Source organism: Labrus bergylta, chromosome 19, assembly GCF_963930695.1.
Source record: "Labrus bergylta chromosome 19, fLabBer1.1, whole genome shotgun sequence".
Classification (NCBI taxonomy): domain Eukaryota; kingdom Metazoa; phylum Chordata; class Actinopteri; order Labriformes; family Labridae; genus Labrus; species Labrus bergylta.
The window spans coordinates 18,703,114-18,721,186 of NC_089213.1; the positions used below are offsets into that span (position 1 = coordinate 18,703,114).

The window sequence follows — 18,073 nt, forward strand, 5'->3', positions numbered from 1 at the left end:
ACCTCAGTCTGCAGAGGAAATCAATTATTTGTTCGGTCTTTCTCCTCATGTATTTGATGTGGTCTTTCCAGGATAACAGATGATCATTTCACCCAAATATCTATAAGATGACACTTGCTTGATTTTTTCATTATTAATAACAAATAGGGGCTTTGTCTGCATCAGATGGTAAACCAAATACAATCCCCGCTGTTTTCTTTGTATTTGTCTCTAAACATTATTGTTACTCCACTCAATCACTTGGTTCATGACATTGTACTGATTTTGTGTATCTAACAGATAATCATCTGTGTAAAAATCGAAAAGCACCGCTGAACTCACAACCCTGGCGGGGAACCCCAATATTAGCAGGTCAGAGGGTATCTCAGCATTACAGATAGTTAAATTACGTCATTAAGTATTAACAAAAAAGGGAATAGAAAGGAGAAAAGTGTTACTTAAATAGTGGATGGTGTTGGAGAAAACAATAATGTGACGTGGTTTATTTAACAAACCCGTAATCTGACATGCCAGCTGTAAATCAGTTTGAAGTGCTCATTACTTGTGATACTGCGCATGTCCTGCAGGTGGCGCTGGACTTTAACAAACCAACCCGGCTGCACAGGAAGTGCAGCAGCGACAGAGAAATGCTTGCTAGTTAGCGGCTGGTTAGCTCGTTGAGCGTTGTGTTGAAAATAGTTAACATATTAGCCTTAAATACAACATTATATATGTTTTATCGGCGGCTCAGTTTGTGGATATCAGGACAATGTCGAGCAGAAAGCGAACAAAAGAGAAGGAGGAGCGACGAGAGCACAAGAGACACAAGACATCCAAAGAGGATTTTGAGAAACTCAAAACACACGCGAAAAAACTCAACCAAGAAGTCCAGAAACTTAAACACGTGGAGACATTGTGAGTAATATCAGTCAAACAACCTTTTCTGTTCATGCTCTAAACTTATGCATGAATTATAAATGCAGTTTAGCAACTTTTCACTCAAAACAGAAAGTAATCCCCCGCTACCTGACTGAAGTATCATGTGTAAGCAGTTCAAGCTGGATTTACCTCTTTATATTTTTATTTGATTGTATTGTAAAGAGATGATTCTGTAATTGTGCAGTTATTAACGCCAGTATTATCTGTCTGTCGTGTAGCTATGAGAAACCTCCACCTGGATACATAAAGGTATGTTACTCACTCTTAAAGTAGTGGTATGTTAGGGCTGACAAGCTTCAAGATAAGTGGTTTGTTTTGAACTAGACACGTCTACAAGTGACAGGTGTTGTTTTTGCAGGAGCATGAAGACAAACCAGAGGACTGTATCCCTGCTGAACCAGGAAATGAACAGGCCAGGAGCTTCCTGGCCCACGCCCCCACCAGGGGGCTGTGGATGCCTCTGGGAAAGGAGGTGAAGGTGATGCAGTGTGAGTACAGTTACAGCAATTTCAGACTGAGACAGAGAGACTTATGAATATCAGAGTTGCTGTTAGTTTTAGTAAATCGTATTGGTCTTTTTTAATAATAATGAATATATAACATTTCTCGATTTTGACACTGTGGTTATTCCACCTGAGCCGTCTAAATCATCCATTTGTTTAGCGTTAAAGCCCCCATTACATCACTACATGTTTGCAGGACCTGAAAATATATTGATGGCAAAATACTAGTCTCGTAGTCAAGATCACACTAGCTGAGACAAAGACATACCCGAGACCGGAGTGATCCGTGACCAAGACCAAGACATTTAGGGATCGAGACCGAGTCATGACCAAGACCAAGGCAGGGTGAGACCGAGACGAGACCGAGACAGTGAATATCACTGAAAAATGATAAACTTGTGTGCAGGGGGCGTTCCACTCACTTAGACTGTAACACCTTGAAGGTGGCGGCCGTAACCAGGGGATAAAAATCAAACCACAAATGCATTTCCTTCTAATCACAGTAATGACTTGGAAAATAGCCTTTCAGTGGTAGTCCTGACCAGTCTTGATTTAGAATCCGGAGTCCGCCCAGTTTGGGGCCGAGACAAGAAAAATGCTTTTGATCACGAGACGAGACCCAGACCTTCAAAAAGTGGTCCGAGACCGGTCTATTTTGAGTACTGTTTTGAGTACTACAACACTATGAAATACATTTATGGACTTAAATGGTTTTGAATACAGTCTGAGATGTTATATTTTGCACTAGAACTCAAAATCAGTTGGTAGAGTCGTCATCTCTCAACTAGGCAGGACTCTTAACCCCAAATTGCTCCTGCTGCTTTGGTGGCGGTGCATGAATGGGATTAGTTACTTCTGATGGATGATACTACATAGAGACCACTACCATCAGTGTGTGAATGGGTGGGTGTGACGTGCAGTGTGAAAGTGTTTGAGTAGTCGGGAGACTATAAAAGCGCTATATGAGGTCCTATAAGTCCATTTACCATTTACAAATTAGAAAATAATATGCCACACATCCTCTTATAGGACCTCAGTTGCATTTATTCCTCATATTATTGAATGAGAATAAAACAATCTTGAATAGGCATAACTTGTGCTCATACGTCTTTGAGGCTAATCGTTGTGGTTTGATATCAGATGTAGAAGTACAAGCAGCACTGAACTGTTGGTGGGAGTAAACCATCATTATGCATAGGCATGACGAACATGATGGGCTATTGTGTTGTGGAAGACCACCTTCTGTCTCTTTGGTCAAACAAAGACTGTCTTATAACCAGTGACCATTCCTTCATCCCACTCCTCTTCACCCTGCTGCTAGAAGAGACAGGGACACACACACACACACACACACACACACACACAGAGGCCGTGTCACAAGTTAGCATTTGTTTGGCAGACTATGAGCATTCCTTTCTCTGCTTAAACCTTTAAAGTAATGTTTGAATATGTCATCATGTTTGAACGAAAAGAGAGACTTGCAGCAGGGGATGATATGGATATGAAAGTCCAGGCTGAGTAAACGATTTCGCACACAACTACTTAAAGAAGACCAACAAGAATCTGTGTGGCCTCACTTCACAAAGACACGTTATCCATGGTAACTTCAAAGCTGCCACTTCAAGTGTAGGACATTAAAACAGTGTGAATTGTGACACAACGTGTTCACTTCTCCTTAGTGAAGCACAAGTGATGATTTGATTTTGATTGAGGAGGTCTGTCGTTCAACAGGAGGCTTTTATTGCAGCACATCTTAACATGAGCAGAGCTGTTTGAGTGAGTGACTCCAAGTAACACAAACAATAGATCTGTTGTTGTTCCCCTAAATGAATGTGTTTTTTTTGGCCCTGTATGCTTATGTTAAGGTGGGCTGTTAGAGAGGAAAGAAGTGTAAAAAAACATGGTGGTTGAACAAGTTTAATCAAGCTACAATTTATGTGTTTAAGTTATATATCATTTATTGACACCCACATTGGATTTGCTGACATCACAACGTGGGCGGCTGTGGCTCAGTTGAGTCATCGCATTTCAACCGAAAGGTTGAGGGTTCGATCCCTAGCTGGGCAACATGTGTCCTTGGGCAAGACACTTAACCCTGCTTTGCTTCAGTGTCGGTGTTTGACTGGATTAGTGTTGTACTTACTCTCTGATGTACGTCACTTTGGATAAAAGCGTCTAGTAAGTGAATTGTAACAATGTCTGCCACGATAAGATTGCAGAATTGATTCAGGGCCCTGCAGTCGTTATAAATGACATCACAGGCTTTCTCTAAAGCAGATATAAACCCACAGTGCAGCGACTGACCCTTGATGTTACGTCTGCAGGTTGGAGGTGTAAACGCTATGGCCACAGGACGGGAGACAAGGAGTGTCCCTTCTTCATCAAAGGCAACCAGAAATTGGAACAGTTCAGAGTGGTGAGTTTGTGAACTGCCCACACATAGTTATTTAGACAGGGAGTCGTATAATAGTCTAAAGTTAAATAATGTGGGGTTGGGTTGTTAGAGGAGTTATAACACAGACCTGGGCTGAGGTCAACAGACATTTAGTCTAGTCGAGGACCATGTGGGCACCAGACTTCTTCACAATGCCTGTTACTGTGTGTCTGTAATGGAACAAGACCGACTGCAGGCACATACAGCCTCTGCAATGATTACCATAAATGCATCTGTATCATATTTTCCTGACTTGTATTGTCACAGGCACGTTTTTCAAAACATGCTGACACTCGAATAAGTAAAACGCTCAGAATGTGTCGAGTTGGGATAATCTGCTGCATCTGAATAAAATCAACTGCGATCATAAGGAGAGAAGTATTTCTGTCGTTATAGTTTGTAATAAAACATTTTTCTTCCTTTTATTCCCCTTCAGGCTCATGAAGACCCGATGTACGACATCATTCGGGAAAACAAAAGGAATGAAAAAGAAACAAGGTGAATATGATCAGCTTTGAGGCCTGCATGTTTTTTTTCCTTTGCTGTAACTTTCCAAAATAAGAGTCCGATTTCTGTAACTAATGGACTGTGAGGACAGACAAAAGACAGTTTGAGAGTCCACTGTTTTGTCAGTCAGCGCAGTGGGACAATCTCAGAAGACCTGGAAATTCTCCCCTGGTTGCTGGCTCTCTGTGGTGTATTTTTTGCAAATGGTGATCGACACGAGGATGTTTGAATATGATGTTTGCTTACTATGAAGGCTCACTCGGGCTGTGTGTGTGGCGATGCAGAACAGCACATACACGCCTTTGTGTTGGATTTTTTTTTTTTGAATTCATTATGAAAAGGTTATCTGAAAGCTAGTGGCACTTTGAAGATTCTGTTCAGTGTCTGTGCTGCATAAGGTTCGATATCATCTTTAAAAGGAAAGCGTAACAGTGAAACCTCTTCAAGGGAGCTTGATTTTAAACGAAAGAAATAGAAACAAGAAAGTAATTAGAAGGTCTTGCATCATTTTTTTTTTATAAACCTTTTTGGATCTTGAAGGTTCCAGTTTGACAACTTATCTAGTCTGCACTTACAAAACATCCCATTTTGCTTTGCCAAATGTTTTTCCCTCATTCTGCAGTTTTCATTTGTACTCTGCAGATGTGATGATGTTGTTTGTCCTTCTAAAGGATGTTGTTATCTATTATAGATGGAGGTGCCTCCTTGTTCTCCCTGGTTATTACAGCAGTTGGCTTTAGTTTAAAGATGTGACACCTGAAAAAGGTCCTTGACTAAATGCCGCCCTTGCTGGATGGGATCACAGTTTTTCTTTCAAATGTGTATTTGAGGAAACTGAAATCAGTAAGCCGGAGGTATGAATTTATTTAAGATATTTAGCTGCAAGCCCTATTTTGATGGAGTTCACTTTGAGGACAGGTAGGTGCGCTTCAAGGAGCAGCGTGACATCCCCAGTGTTAGGAGGATCATTCTGCTTGGAGAGATCAAGCCGGCTATAATGAGGCCTGATGGACTCCTCACACGAGCGTGTCGAGGTCCTCTCAGGAACACTTTCATGGCTGAATAGTTAACAGATTCTGGGTGTCTTCAGAAGTTGTATATTTTTTATATCTTCTCTCTCGGTCGCAGCTCACTCCTCACTGGTGAATACTACCTCCCCCCCCTCCCCGACATTTTTCTGACAATTTGTTTAATATTTCTTTCATCAGTTTGGTGCTTTCTTCATGAATCTGAGATGTGTTAATGTGCAACTAATCTGTCATGAAACTCCTTTTAAAGGGACCAGTTTGATTAGGGCTTCAAATAATTATTACTTTCATTATCTATTCATTTGCACATTCTTCATGACTAACCATTGCTCGGACCTCGACAGGGACTAGGTGAAGAAGAGATACTAATAACTCATATTTTCATTTATGTGGCAACTTATTTATTATGTAAATGTCAAAAAAGTTTTTAAAAAAAACACTCAACACATTTCCTGTCTTGTCTTTAAATTGTTACCCAATAGTCCAAAACCTGAGGACTCTTCAATTGCCTTTTTAAATGACAAAAACAACAAATCCTCATTTTAAGGAGGCAGGAACTAGAGTTGTATTATTATTATTATTATTATTTCCGTTTTTGCCTCACAAAAAGGACCAACACTTTTCATTGATTATGATCGTATCCTGGCAGGTCAAAATTGTCCATGATTTGCATGTCAGTTATAAAATGGTGATATGAATTTGATTTAATGGGCATGAAATTGTGAGGATCCTTAAAGGTTGAGGTGAAAAATTAAGCACAAAAGGCTATTCCAATTTTTTAGACTTTTCTCTAGTCAGAAGGCTAGAAAAGTGCTATACAAGCTCAAGTCCATTTACCATTTATCTATCAAAATGTTTAAAAACATAAGGCAGCCTTGTAATTAAGTCAGTGTGTTCTGAAAATCCTCCAAAACCTGCAGTTCAGACTGGTACTGAGACACTGCTCGTTAGACTTGAAATAATAAAGACAAACGAGGACTTGGCAGACATCACGATTTGGAAACGCCAGCATTAGGACAAAGACTGCATCTTGCTCGAGGCCACTTCAGTCGCTTGCCAAGCCGGACATCCATCAGTTTGTCATTCCTCCATGTGCTTTACTTTAATCCCAGCTCCTATTCTCCTCTCCTTCCTGCTCTCCAGGATCCAGCAGCTGCAGCAGCTACTTCAGGACACCACCTCCTCCGATTCTGACAGCTCCTCCTCTTCTTCCTCCACCTCCTCCTCCTCGTCCTCCTCTGACCACCATCGCGGCAAGAAAAGGAAGAAGAGGAAGGACAGAAAGAAGAAAGAGAAAAAGAAGAGGAAAAGTAAACGAAAGCACAAGTCATCCAAAACCAGCGACTGCTCGGACTCAGACTGAGTGTTTGGAACGTTCTGGTATCTGTTCGTGTACACTACGTGATCAAAGCGTAGGAGCAGACAGGGAATGAAGGAGAACTTACACAGCAGTGATGTGTGTTCTGCAGAGTAAAGAGTGCGCTCTAAAGACGTTTTAAGGCTTTTTCTCTGCAGGTTGAAACCCTCAAACTGTAAATCCAGCGTGCATGATTTCTCCCCGGGCTGACGGCTCGCATTAACATCCTCTCTGTTAGCCACACAGCACAGGGTCATATGGAAAGACTGCTTGAGTAAGTGTGTGTGCCACGGTGCATATGTGTGTCAAAAAGCATTAGCTGCATGGGTAATGAATCTCTAGCAATATGAAATGAGCCTGCTGCTGTAAGAGATAATGTTCTGTAATACGAAAGCATGTCAGCTCATACTGTTAGTTATTAAGAGATTGTATTTCCCACCACATTTTCATTTTTTTTTTTTACCCCCCCGCTGCATTTAGATACTTTGATTGTAGAGTGTATTAAACGCAGAACGGTGGAGTACAGTTAGACTTTGTTTTCCACACAAGCCTGAATGTTTGAATGCACGTGACTGTACGTAAATATTTGGAATTATTTGAGGTTGGAATATGCTTATTTGCTCTGAAGAAAAACAACCCACAGAGGATGGGGAAAGAATGTAAATGAATGTGTTCCCTCATTTTGAGAATAAAGATGGCTCTTTTCTCCCCTGTTTACCCAGCTTCAGGCTGCAAACATGTTGATGCCATTAATCTCTATGTTGATTTAGCACCAGCAGGGTTTTTTTTTTTTTTTTTCTTCATGTGGATAGCAGCTTAATCTTTCACACACTGAATTCTGATCATTAAAAAAATGATAGCACAGTCCCGGGCTGACCTTCCTCATCTCGTCCTCCCAGAAGTCTGACGAGACTTCAGAGTGTTTCTCGAAAAATCATTCACAGTCTGTAACTTGGGCAATGCGGTGTGATCCTCTCTCACTGTGCTAAGAAACCAGCATTATTCTGTCAAATCAGGCAGCACAGAACAGATCCACTGTAGCTTCTTCTTGCCCTTTAGGCCGCATATGAGGATGTCTGGTGCTTTTCTCCTTCACTGCCTGCACTATTTGAGCAGGAATCCCTGCGGAAATGTACCACAAATATTCCCTGTTCCTAATGACCCTGATAGAGACACAATTACAGCAGACCTACAGGGAAAAGGCAAACTAGATTTTCATTTAGATTTGTGTCTGAGACTTTCTGAGAAGCTTGAATGCTGCAGGGAGTGAATGTGTTTATGTGACAACTCCATCGAAGATTTTCCAATCTTCGATGGAGAAACACAGCCACGACAACGTTTTATAGGCTGATTAGGGGCTTATTTATCCACATTTTATTTCCTTTCTCTGCAGATTTGACCAATAATGATGTGGCTTTACTTTTTTTTTTTTTTTTTTTTTTTTTAAACTGCCCCATGTTGTGTTTTCTGTCTCTTGAGTAGAACAATGAATCTCCCAGATGAGATTCAGTCACAGGCTGCTCAGAGGGAGGCTGTGCCACGTGGAGGGAATATGGTCAGCAGAGAGTTTTTCTTAATTGAAGCACTCCGTCTTGTTGGACAGGGGACGGGTCAGATCAAGTGCCAGGCCGAACTCGCTGTGCAGATTGTGTTAGAGGAGGAACATATGTTCAGAAAATGAGATGAATCCATCTTTATGAACAAGCCAAGAGTTACACAACCAGGTAAGAGTGACAAACTGAAGCCTGAGTATAAAAGACAGCAGTCTAAAGATTACCTTGTGAGAGTGACTCTGCACTTTATCGGCTGCAGAGCCACATTTTACTGCAATATGAGTCTGCACTTTTACTCTTAAACCATACGGGCTGGCTTAGAACCAATCCACCGCTTCTTTGCTGTCTCAGATAAAAAAGCTTAACTCTTCTAAGAGCCCTCTGTTGGAGTCATGACCGCTCTTAAGCTGATAAGAGAGACAAGAGAAAGCTACTGTGAGTAACTTTTTTTAACTGGTTAGAAAACAGACTGGAAATGATTACTGACACCTCTATGATCTGTAAAAGCAAACAAGACCATGATTAACAAGATTGATAATGTTTGCATGATTCTTTTGAATGCCTGTAACACCTGCCTTGGTAGGTGTCAGACGCAGTGGATTACAGCACACTGCAGAAACAGCCTTTGTTTACATTTTCTGCAGGAAAGAGTCTCCATGAGTGATATGATTGACAGTTAAACCAGCGCAGGATGCCAGTTTTCTTTGGTTTAAAATAAAAACTGAAACACTGCTTATGCATGTTCAGAAAAGGACCTGCAAAGAGACAGGTACTACCGTTTTGTCTACAGGAGGTGCTTAAGTTGATGTCAACTGGTAGTTTGTGACAGGAGCTTTATAGGATACAGATATGAGAACAAACGGGAAAGTTTTGTTTGACCATCTTCGTTTTTTTTTTGTTAATTCATGCACAATATCAGCTACGTTAAATCTCAAAATATCAGAGCCCAGTAGTTGACTCAAGTTTGTACATTATCAAAATGACGTTTTAAGCAGATTCCTCAAATCACTTCTACCCTGATACTCTTACCTGTGCCACACTGAGTCCAATAACATGAATGCTTTCTGTTATTTGTGGGTCAGACCTCCATATCCTCTGTCCATGCTCAAATGACCAGTTTAAGAAAGGACACAATCTGTCATTTACGTTTTTTTTTTTTTTTTAATGCTGGGATTTCTATAAGGGTGTGTCATTCCAGCTTATTTACCAGAACAGAGACAGAGAGAGCTTCTACTTTAATCCTTCTCCTGCTGCTCCTGCTGAGCGGAGACAAGGACGAGCTGCAGGACTGTCTGCTCTACACACTCCTCTCTCTCTTTTTTTTTTAACAACACATATACACACTCTGGGTTTAATATTAAAAGGCCATATGTAATCAAGACACTATTAAAGAGAAGTGGCCTCATGTACCCACTAAACTGTGCTGCAGACCTTTATTCTGTCCTGTGTAATTAAGTCCTATAAAACTTTAGCACTGTGTTGTATAGAGCCGCTGCAGAGCTTTATCAAAATAATTCCCAACATAAGGTAACAGAAGGTCATAACCCCACCCTCCAAACAGTCCTATGTGTGTGTGTGTGTGTGTGTGTGTGTGTGTGTGTGTGAGTGTGTGGAGACCAGAGAGTGTTCAATAGACTATGAATTATTGAGTGCATTGTTCTTGTTTGTGTTCCCCTCCTGGCTGCAATATTGGAGGCAGTCCAGTTATGTATTTGTGCCACCAAACATGGAGGGAGAAAAGAAATCCTCAAACGTTTGATTGTTTATTCATTTTTTATTTCCAATCCCCTAAATGTACTTCCCTGCATCTGTTGAGACAGTGCAGGCAACACTGCTGGCCACTAGGGGAGCTGGAACAATTAAATACATGGTACCACAAAAGACAACAAAAACATTATTTGAAAGAAAGAAGCATTTGCAAGTTTTCATACTTATCCTCCCCAAGGTCTGCCTGTATTCAGAAAAATATTGAGTCTCTGCACACTATTGTCTTAGAAATGTGAATACAAGCGAAATTGTCAATTTTGCCAATATTCATTTTCCAAACCAATGCAATTATTCTTTTTTTTTTTTAAATCCCATTTATGTAGGCTACCTCATAAATTGTAATTTCTTCAAAGAGGCTTTATCTATTCTATATCAAGAGGGCAAATATATCTTAAAACAATAATAGCATAAACATATAAAACACCTTTGTCCTCATATTCTACCACAAGGTGTTAGTGTGCGTCTTCTTGATGTGCATTCATGTTGCACATGGGGGGGGGGGGGGTAAAATATGTCCCATACTTATTGAAAGCTGATAAAAGCAGACCGACAAAGTGAAATGCTCTAACACACAAATACAGGGTCATTTTTTATTAGATTTTTACGGACTTTTTTTTTTCATCACTTAAATCAAATACTTCATTCTGTTTCCTAAAAGCTTGTTAACAAACTATAGATGTGCGTGTCTTTAATTCACTTGTGAATCAGTGCCTCTGCTCTCTTGCGTCCTTCAGTCTGAAGAGTCTGGCATCACCGCGCCAGCCAGCAGACGGCAGAAGAAAAGAGGAAGTGGAAACATCAGCACTATCTCTCCGGCAGAGGGGAGAGAGAGCGAGAGAAAACACCACTCACACACTCACCACACACACACACAAACACACACACATACACACACACACACACACACACAAACACAAACTCCGGCTATCAGTGCTTTGGTGGAAGAAGTGTCCTCGCTTCGTCAGGTTAGTCAAATCTTTTCTCTTTTCCTGCAGATCTGTCAGCGCTGAGCTGTGTTTGAGCTTTTTGCCGTTTTGGGCTAACTGTTGACGGTGTTAGCAGTCGTTTGTGTGTTTTGTATTTGTAGCAATATAACACTGTGTCACCTCTTGTCTTGATGTCTCTGTGTATATGTCTCCATGTCTGTCTTTACTTTTGGCCTTAGCGGCTTTTGGGCGCTGTTCTTTATTGACATGCATGTCTGATAACAGCATCGCAGCTCACTCCGCTCTTCACAAACACAAACAGAGACACACAGAAATCAAACAGCGAGTGAATTCATTCTTTTTTTTTTAATCTTTTTTTTTTTTTTTAAATGTCTGCTTTGGAAACAAGTGCGTTTTCAAGCTGCAAGTTGTGTGTTTGCAGCAGTGTAGAAGAAGGAGGAGAAGCAGGAGAAGAAGAAGAAGCGGAGGTTGCTGCTTCTTCCCCGGCTTGTTTGCTCAGTGCGTGCTGCTCGCTTGATGCAAAAAGTGGTGCGTTTATAGAAACCTCCCTTTTTTAGCCCAACACTGCTAATTAAAGGGCTGCTTTAGCCGTGTGCGGTGTGTAACTGCAGACCCAGCATGCCGGCCACACCGAGGGCTCGTGATTAGAGAGGAGAGAGGAAGGGAACTCGACAGTGGAGTCAATGTTTCAGCTCTGGACTCTTCATGAACAGGATGAGGATCTATGTTTCACCATCTATTGTAATCTGATGGTTTGAACTCTTGTTTCTTTCAAACCCTCAAATCAGGGGATGCAAAAGTTCTCATCTGACCCCCTAATTCTTGTCTGATCATTTGCAAAACTTTTATGACCATTCAGAATCATTCCGGGAGCACTTACGACACCCAGCTGATGTTGCACAAGTGATGCACAAGTGATGAGTTGGACCCTACTTAACCAAGAAAGTAGTTTTCCTCACTATGGTTATGCTTTGTTGTCCAGATGATGCTGCACCAACCCTCAAAATGTCCCTGTAACCCCTGACTGTACCCTCAGGTGTATGACCATTGAGTTGGACAACATTAGACTAGGAGGCTGCCTTCTCAGAGGTTATGCTCTAATTTGAACAGAATCTTGGAAATCAGTCATTTAAGGGGGAACTGGTAGGAGACGTAAGATGCTCAACGTATTTATGAAAGAAGATTGACTAGCCTCTTTGTTTTCAAATGTGAAGCCAATGCCAAAGTACCGTTTAGAGTTATTAACCAGGTATGCTTGGCGTGGTTAGACAAATTGGCATCACTGCAACCTCTCAATGAGGATTGCATTGCAAACTCAATTATTCAAAAAAGGAGTGGCCATCACAGCTAAGTCCACTTCTGCAATTATTCTTTTCTGCACCTTTGGTCCCACAGTTGTCCATACAGGGCCCTTGCTTGTCCATAGACCCAACTTTGAGAACCATTGCTCCATCACTCAGAAATCTGTAATAGACCCCAACATAATAAAGACTTGTGTACATCAGTGTACTTCTTGTGATGAAAGATACAACAGAAAACTCAAAGTACTTCGTCTTTTTCGATTCTCTGATTTTTTTTGAAGATTTTTAGACACTTCAAATCCATTATTACCGCTTTACCTTTTCTGAAGATTATTTCCTTTTTAATATAGATGGAAATGGAAATAACAGGAGCAAAATGTACTGTTTCATACATGTGCTCTCTCCTCCTTACGTCCCTCTGCCCCCTCCAGGCGGACTGGGATACAGTGAGAGCCCATTTACATGCCTTGTTACCCACCAAAGACATCTCTGTTGTGATGGAGTCGCTCACATGCCAGCATTGTCGTGTCATCTCAACAATAAATGCAGACACACACAGCCTAGATAGAGAGGCACTGGGACATGATCAGCCCTGTCTCCGGCACAGACATACCGGCTGTGTTCAAGGGCTTGTTGATCAGGGATGTAAGGGGGTGGCAATTTGTTTTCAAGAGCTATTATGGGAGTATCATCCAAAAGGAAAGTTAGAGGGGTCTGTCTGTTTTTCCTTTGTTGTGGACGTCTGGGTGGAAATACAGTTATTTGATGGGAAATGAGACTTTCTATCAGGCCGGCCTACTTGAACTGAGAGATTCTGTGTTTCAGGATTGTGAGGTTTTGGCCCAATCGTGCGCCCTGTCTGTGGTCGACGGTTGGTTTGAGATTGATGTTTGGTTTTGGATCCAGGTCTGGCACAGCTTTTAGCAGTCAAGGAAAGACATTTTGAACTCCTTCCTTTGACACAAACCACTAAGTAAAGCTCCCGTTTAAATGGTATGTGGAGTTTAGTGAGGCCGGTAGCCTTCCAGTTCAGAATTAAAGTGTGCCAAAGGCCTTGTATTTCAGATTCATGGCCACCTGAGGGACCTATATGTCAAAAAGAAAGCACACACACACAAGCAAAAATGCGTTTTATTAACCACAGAAAACCTCAATTTCCTGTTAGTCAACTTAACTAAAAAAATGTTGTAATATGTCTATATTTCCTACAGTGTCTTTAAAAATAGCAACAGAAATAGGATGTTGCAACACAAGTGATGAAGAAAAGTGTGAAGGTAGACTACAGAGTCCTTGACTTGTTAAATTACAAGCTAAATAAACTAATGGCATTCAACTTGAGAGCTGTTTTGTTAATAGTGAAACATAATCCAAGACATCATCTTAGCATAAAGGATGCACAGACTGAAGCCTCTTTGGGAGAGAACGGGTGCCGTCACTTCTTCAGTTGCATCACAAGTGCATTCCTGGTGTGTATCTGTTTGACACTGCTGACTGTTTGGCATCCTCTCAACACCTCCCGAGGTGCAACCTTGCCAGTTTCGGTGATGTTTTTTTTCTGTCTCCCCTCACCTCACTCCTCCTCTATGTGGCTTGTTATCTTTCTCTCATTAGCATACTCCCTTTCACTTGCTTTCTCACACATGCAATCTAACTGTCTCTCTTATTTTGAGCTTCTCTCTGTCCCCCATTTCTTCCACGTTCTTCTCATTTGCTCACTCTCATATTGCAGCAAACACACAGGGCCCCCCTTCTGCTTTCTAACTCTCTGTTCTTGCTCCCTCTGGGAGAAGAAGGTATGTAAATTGTTTTCTCCTTGATGGATGCTGGGCTTGCTATCTGTCCATCTTAATGAACTAATTTCCCCCCTTTTTTTCCCTCCCAAACACACCAAATTGCGTCATTCAAGTAACATCAAAAACTCCAGGATGCAAAGTCTCTTGCCCCCCCTGTAGTCTTTTTCCCAATGAGAATGCTTTTAGGGAAAATAACTGGCTTTTGTTAATGTACTGGTATACTTGCCATCTGCACATACTAGTGCGCCTGTTCTCGAGCTTTGGGTAAGATTAATTTGCAGTTCTAAATGAGATGACTGCTGCCTTGCATAATTGCTCCCGGTGGTATGAAGTTAATTAAAACAGCAGGTAGGTACTGAGGGTGCGATGGGAAGGTGCCAGACAGGCAGACAGACACAGGTGGGTGAGGAGAGATCTCATAGGTGCTGCTGCGTTCTGCTCTTTAGTTTACTGATTGTTGCCTCAGGCTAAATCTGGCCAAGCATATATTTGACTTGTGACAATATTCCAGATAAGAAAAAGAAGATCGGAAAGTACATTTTGAAATCCTTTTTTTATGACGAACTTAGCAGTTGCGTTGGGGAATACACTCATTTTGTCCTTTTACCCTGTTATTTCTATAGCAGTGTATGTTTTGTTCTTCAGGCACAGACTCGGTCCATTCTTAGAATATGAATCAGTTTTAGCAGAAAGCCTCTGCAGGCATGTTTTTCAGACAAAGTCTAGACTTTATTTGGAGTGAACCGGCCCTAGATGACCCAGAAACTGATCTGGTTCCCTCTGCATGCTCTCGCTGCCTGCTGCATTCCAGCTGTGGTGCTGCTGCAGAGCTCCACAGAGCTCTGTAAATATTAGGGGAGAGGCTAAGCTAGCTCTCCAGCTCTGTGTGGGCTCGTTTGTGGTATTTAGCATCTCTCAGCTAAGAGCCTCTCAGCCCACTGACCCACTAGGATAAATGGTTGGATAGGCTAGTGATCTAAGCAGTATGTACCCGCTCCAGCTGTGTGGGAGGCTTTAGCTTGACTTTATATTTAAGTGAGTTAGGGTCTCCAAGAACGTCTGCAACAGTTTTGCTTATGATTATGTTGTGTTAACGTCACATACATTGTATGATATATCTCACGCTCCTTGACTCACAATACAGATGCAACGACTACTCAACTTTTTTAGGCATTGTACATTTAGTCAGACATTTAACTGTGATGTCGATATTCAACTCAAATTCCAAGAAAATTAACATCATCTATCCTTTCTTTTAATTCCATATACACAAAAAAAAAATTCTCAAAGCAGAAATGCAAACTTAAATACCTCTAATCCTAGTTTAAACCTACCTGCACACAATACTGAACTTCAAGGTCACATATTATGCTAATTTTCAACAGATTGAAATAAATCTCAGAGCTCCCCAAAACATGTCCGTGAAGTTTCTTGTTATAAATCTTCTGTATTGTATCATGCCTACAAACTCCTCTATGTCAGCCCTGCTCAGAACAGGCTGTTTCTGTGTCTGTAGCTTTAAATGCAAATGAGCTGTGTCTGACCACACCCCCACTCTGGAAGGGCTCGGGCTTTCTTGCACCATGCCCCATTGTTTACCATAAGGCAGACTCAGAGGGCAGAACAAACACCTACTGTAGCTGTGGGAGTGTCACCCACCTGGGGGAGGGGTTAATGCCCTTTGTGATGTCATCAAGGGATAATCTCCAAACAGCCTGTCTGAGCACACATTTTCTGCTAAAGTGGAGCAGGCAAAATACGAAGAGGATGGACTTTTCTCACCGTCTTGTAGACAGACAGGGACACATGTTAGTGTTTGTAAAACATGGTGAAATGTATGTTACCTTTAAATTGTGAAAACAAAAAAAAAATGGGATGAACTTTATTGGTAAAAACTTTTATTATTGTTTACTTACATTTTAAAACGTAAAGTTATCTTATTTTTTCTCTACTTTTGGACGAAATCAGGCGTAAGTTAAATTAAAATGTGCTTTAAGGCATGTGTGAACATATTGTGCAAAAATTTGATGATTTCTGTGCCATATTGTTGTAACAGATTCTTCTTTCTGTCCAAGGCTTCCCTGTGTCATTTCTAGCGTCGCAGCATGCTGGTATTTTAGTTCAACCCAGGTGCTGAACACAGGTTTTTCTTCAGCTGTAACCTAATTATCGTGGCGTCTATGTATTTGCGTCTCTCAGCCCTTTAGGTGGCGTGTAATGAGGTCATTTCTTGAGCTTTATGCTTCCTGTTCATCACTCCATCTCTCCATCGGAACACTATGAATCTGTTGATCCATACATCTTGAGTCTTGTCATGCATACATCCTCTTCCCATTTTTCATGAAATGTAATCAGCTGCACAAATGGATCATTGGTAAATCCTTTCTGGATTAGTAAGGTTCACAGGTGTGAGTGTGAATCCCTTTAGGCCCTACAATGTGCACTTCTTCTCACAGTCCCGCCCACTACTGCCTTCACTGAGTCTTAATCAATCGCAGTGCCCTGGTTTTTCTGCACTTTTCTCCTCAAAGACGTTTTTCATATCTGGAAAAAGGTTGATAAGTTCACTTCTTTTGTCTGATGTGGTAATGAGTTTTCTGTTTGATGTTAGATCTGGGTGGATAGGGAGTTTTCTCTGTTTGAGTTCTTGTCCAAGCACTTTATCAAGCATACATATCCCTGTCCTTTTTTTGATTATCTTTTACACTGGCTTTCGCACAGGAACTCACACCCAATTCATGGGAATAAGATATAAGGGCAGGAAGGTGATGTCATGTCCCCCAAAGTAACTAGATTTCCAGTGTCACAGATTTAATTGTATTTTTACTGAACAGTAAGACCTGCTTCAGTATAAACAGTTAATACATAAGAATAAGAAATAAGAAAAATAGATTAAACATGAAAAAAAAAATCAATCTGGGCATGTGGATTAAATGGATGGATGATACTACATAGCAATCACACCCTATGTGTGTGAAAGGGTGAAAATTTACCATTTCAGTGTGTGAAAGGGTGTGAATGGGTGGGTGTGACATGTGGTGTTGAGTAGTCGGAAGACTAGAAAAGCGCTATATAAGCTCAAGTTTACCATTTACCATTTACCATAAATGTGGCCTCCATCATCATCTTTACTTAAGGCTTACAGCTTGAGGCTACATAAGCAGCTACTAGTATAAAACATCCTCAGGTTGTCTTGTCTGTGGTCAGGTTTTTGTTAAGGGAGAGCAGAAGAGTAAAGAAGAATACGGTATCAAGGGTTCTACTTAATTGATTTGGCAGTTTTTTTAAACTGCTACAACATTGATTAAGGGCTGCTATGCTAAATCTGCTGAGACTAGCAAATTGACAAAAGGTTTAAGGACTGTGCTTTAACATCCAGTGCTGTGTGTTGGGTTAAATGGTTATAGAAATGGAAGTGAAGAGTTTTTGAGTCCAGTAAGTCCTTGAGGGCTGAGGTCTGCCCCTCTTTAAATCAGCAAGTGCTTGAGGATAATCTGGCAGACTTTCATATGCACTTTTTGTAAATCCTTCAGACTTTGCTCAAAGGAATTACCCCAATTTAATGTAAAAATGTCGACGTCAGGGAATTGGAATTGAAAGCCTCAGAGCAGCTTGTTTATTGGAGTAAATCGTGGACTGTGCGTTCAGTCTATTATTCCCTTTTTTTATTTTATTTTTACAAACAGTCGACCACTACAAAGAAGGAGAAGGATGAGATTAAAAGGGACGTTTTTTCTTTCTTTCTCAAGAACAGGAAAGGTTTGATTGCTCCTGTCTGTGTCTTTTGTGTGTATGTGTTTTGGTATGTGTTTGTGTGAGCTATGAGACACATGTTGAAGCCACAGTCCTAACAGAGGTTGGCTCCACGTCGTCGCTCTGTGTCTCGCAGACGCACACACAACCATCATTCTGGCAGCATCGCCCCTTGATGACAGTGGACAGCGCACACACGGATGACTGGAAAG

At 41.2% G+C, this 18,073-nt stretch overlaps 2 protein-coding genes across 5 annotated transcripts in view; both read left to right on the plus strand.

Moving 5' to 3' along the window:
- The first annotated feature begins 593 nt into the window (after positions 1-593).
- On the plus strand, positions 594-7,464 carry rp9 (RP9 pre-mRNA splicing factor). Its single transcript, XM_065948032.1, has 6 exons — positions 594-894; positions 1,137-1,167; positions 1,277-1,406; positions 3,746-3,837; positions 4,292-4,353; positions 6,534-7,464. Exons 1-6 carry the CDS (start codon positions 749-751, stop codon positions 6,751-6,753), a joined length of 681 nt encoding a protein of 226 aa, XP_065804104.1. The 5' UTR covers positions 594-748; the 3' UTR covers positions 6,754-7,464.
- A 3,253-nt stretch (positions 7,465-10,717) lies between these two features.
- The window catches only part of elmo1 (engulfment and cell motility 1 (ced-12 homolog, C. elegans)), a 99,440-nt gene continuing 92,084 nt past the window's right edge, over positions 10,718-18,073 (plus strand). The window contains exon 1 of one of the 4 annotated variants that reach the window (XM_065948025.1): positions 10,718-11,032. The gene's annotated coding sequence lies outside the window, so the exon portion shown is untranslated. The remainder of the gene's footprint in view (positions 11,033-18,073) is intronic. The other 3 variants (XM_065948023.1, XM_065948026.1, XM_020631739.3) reach the window with 3 other exon arrangements.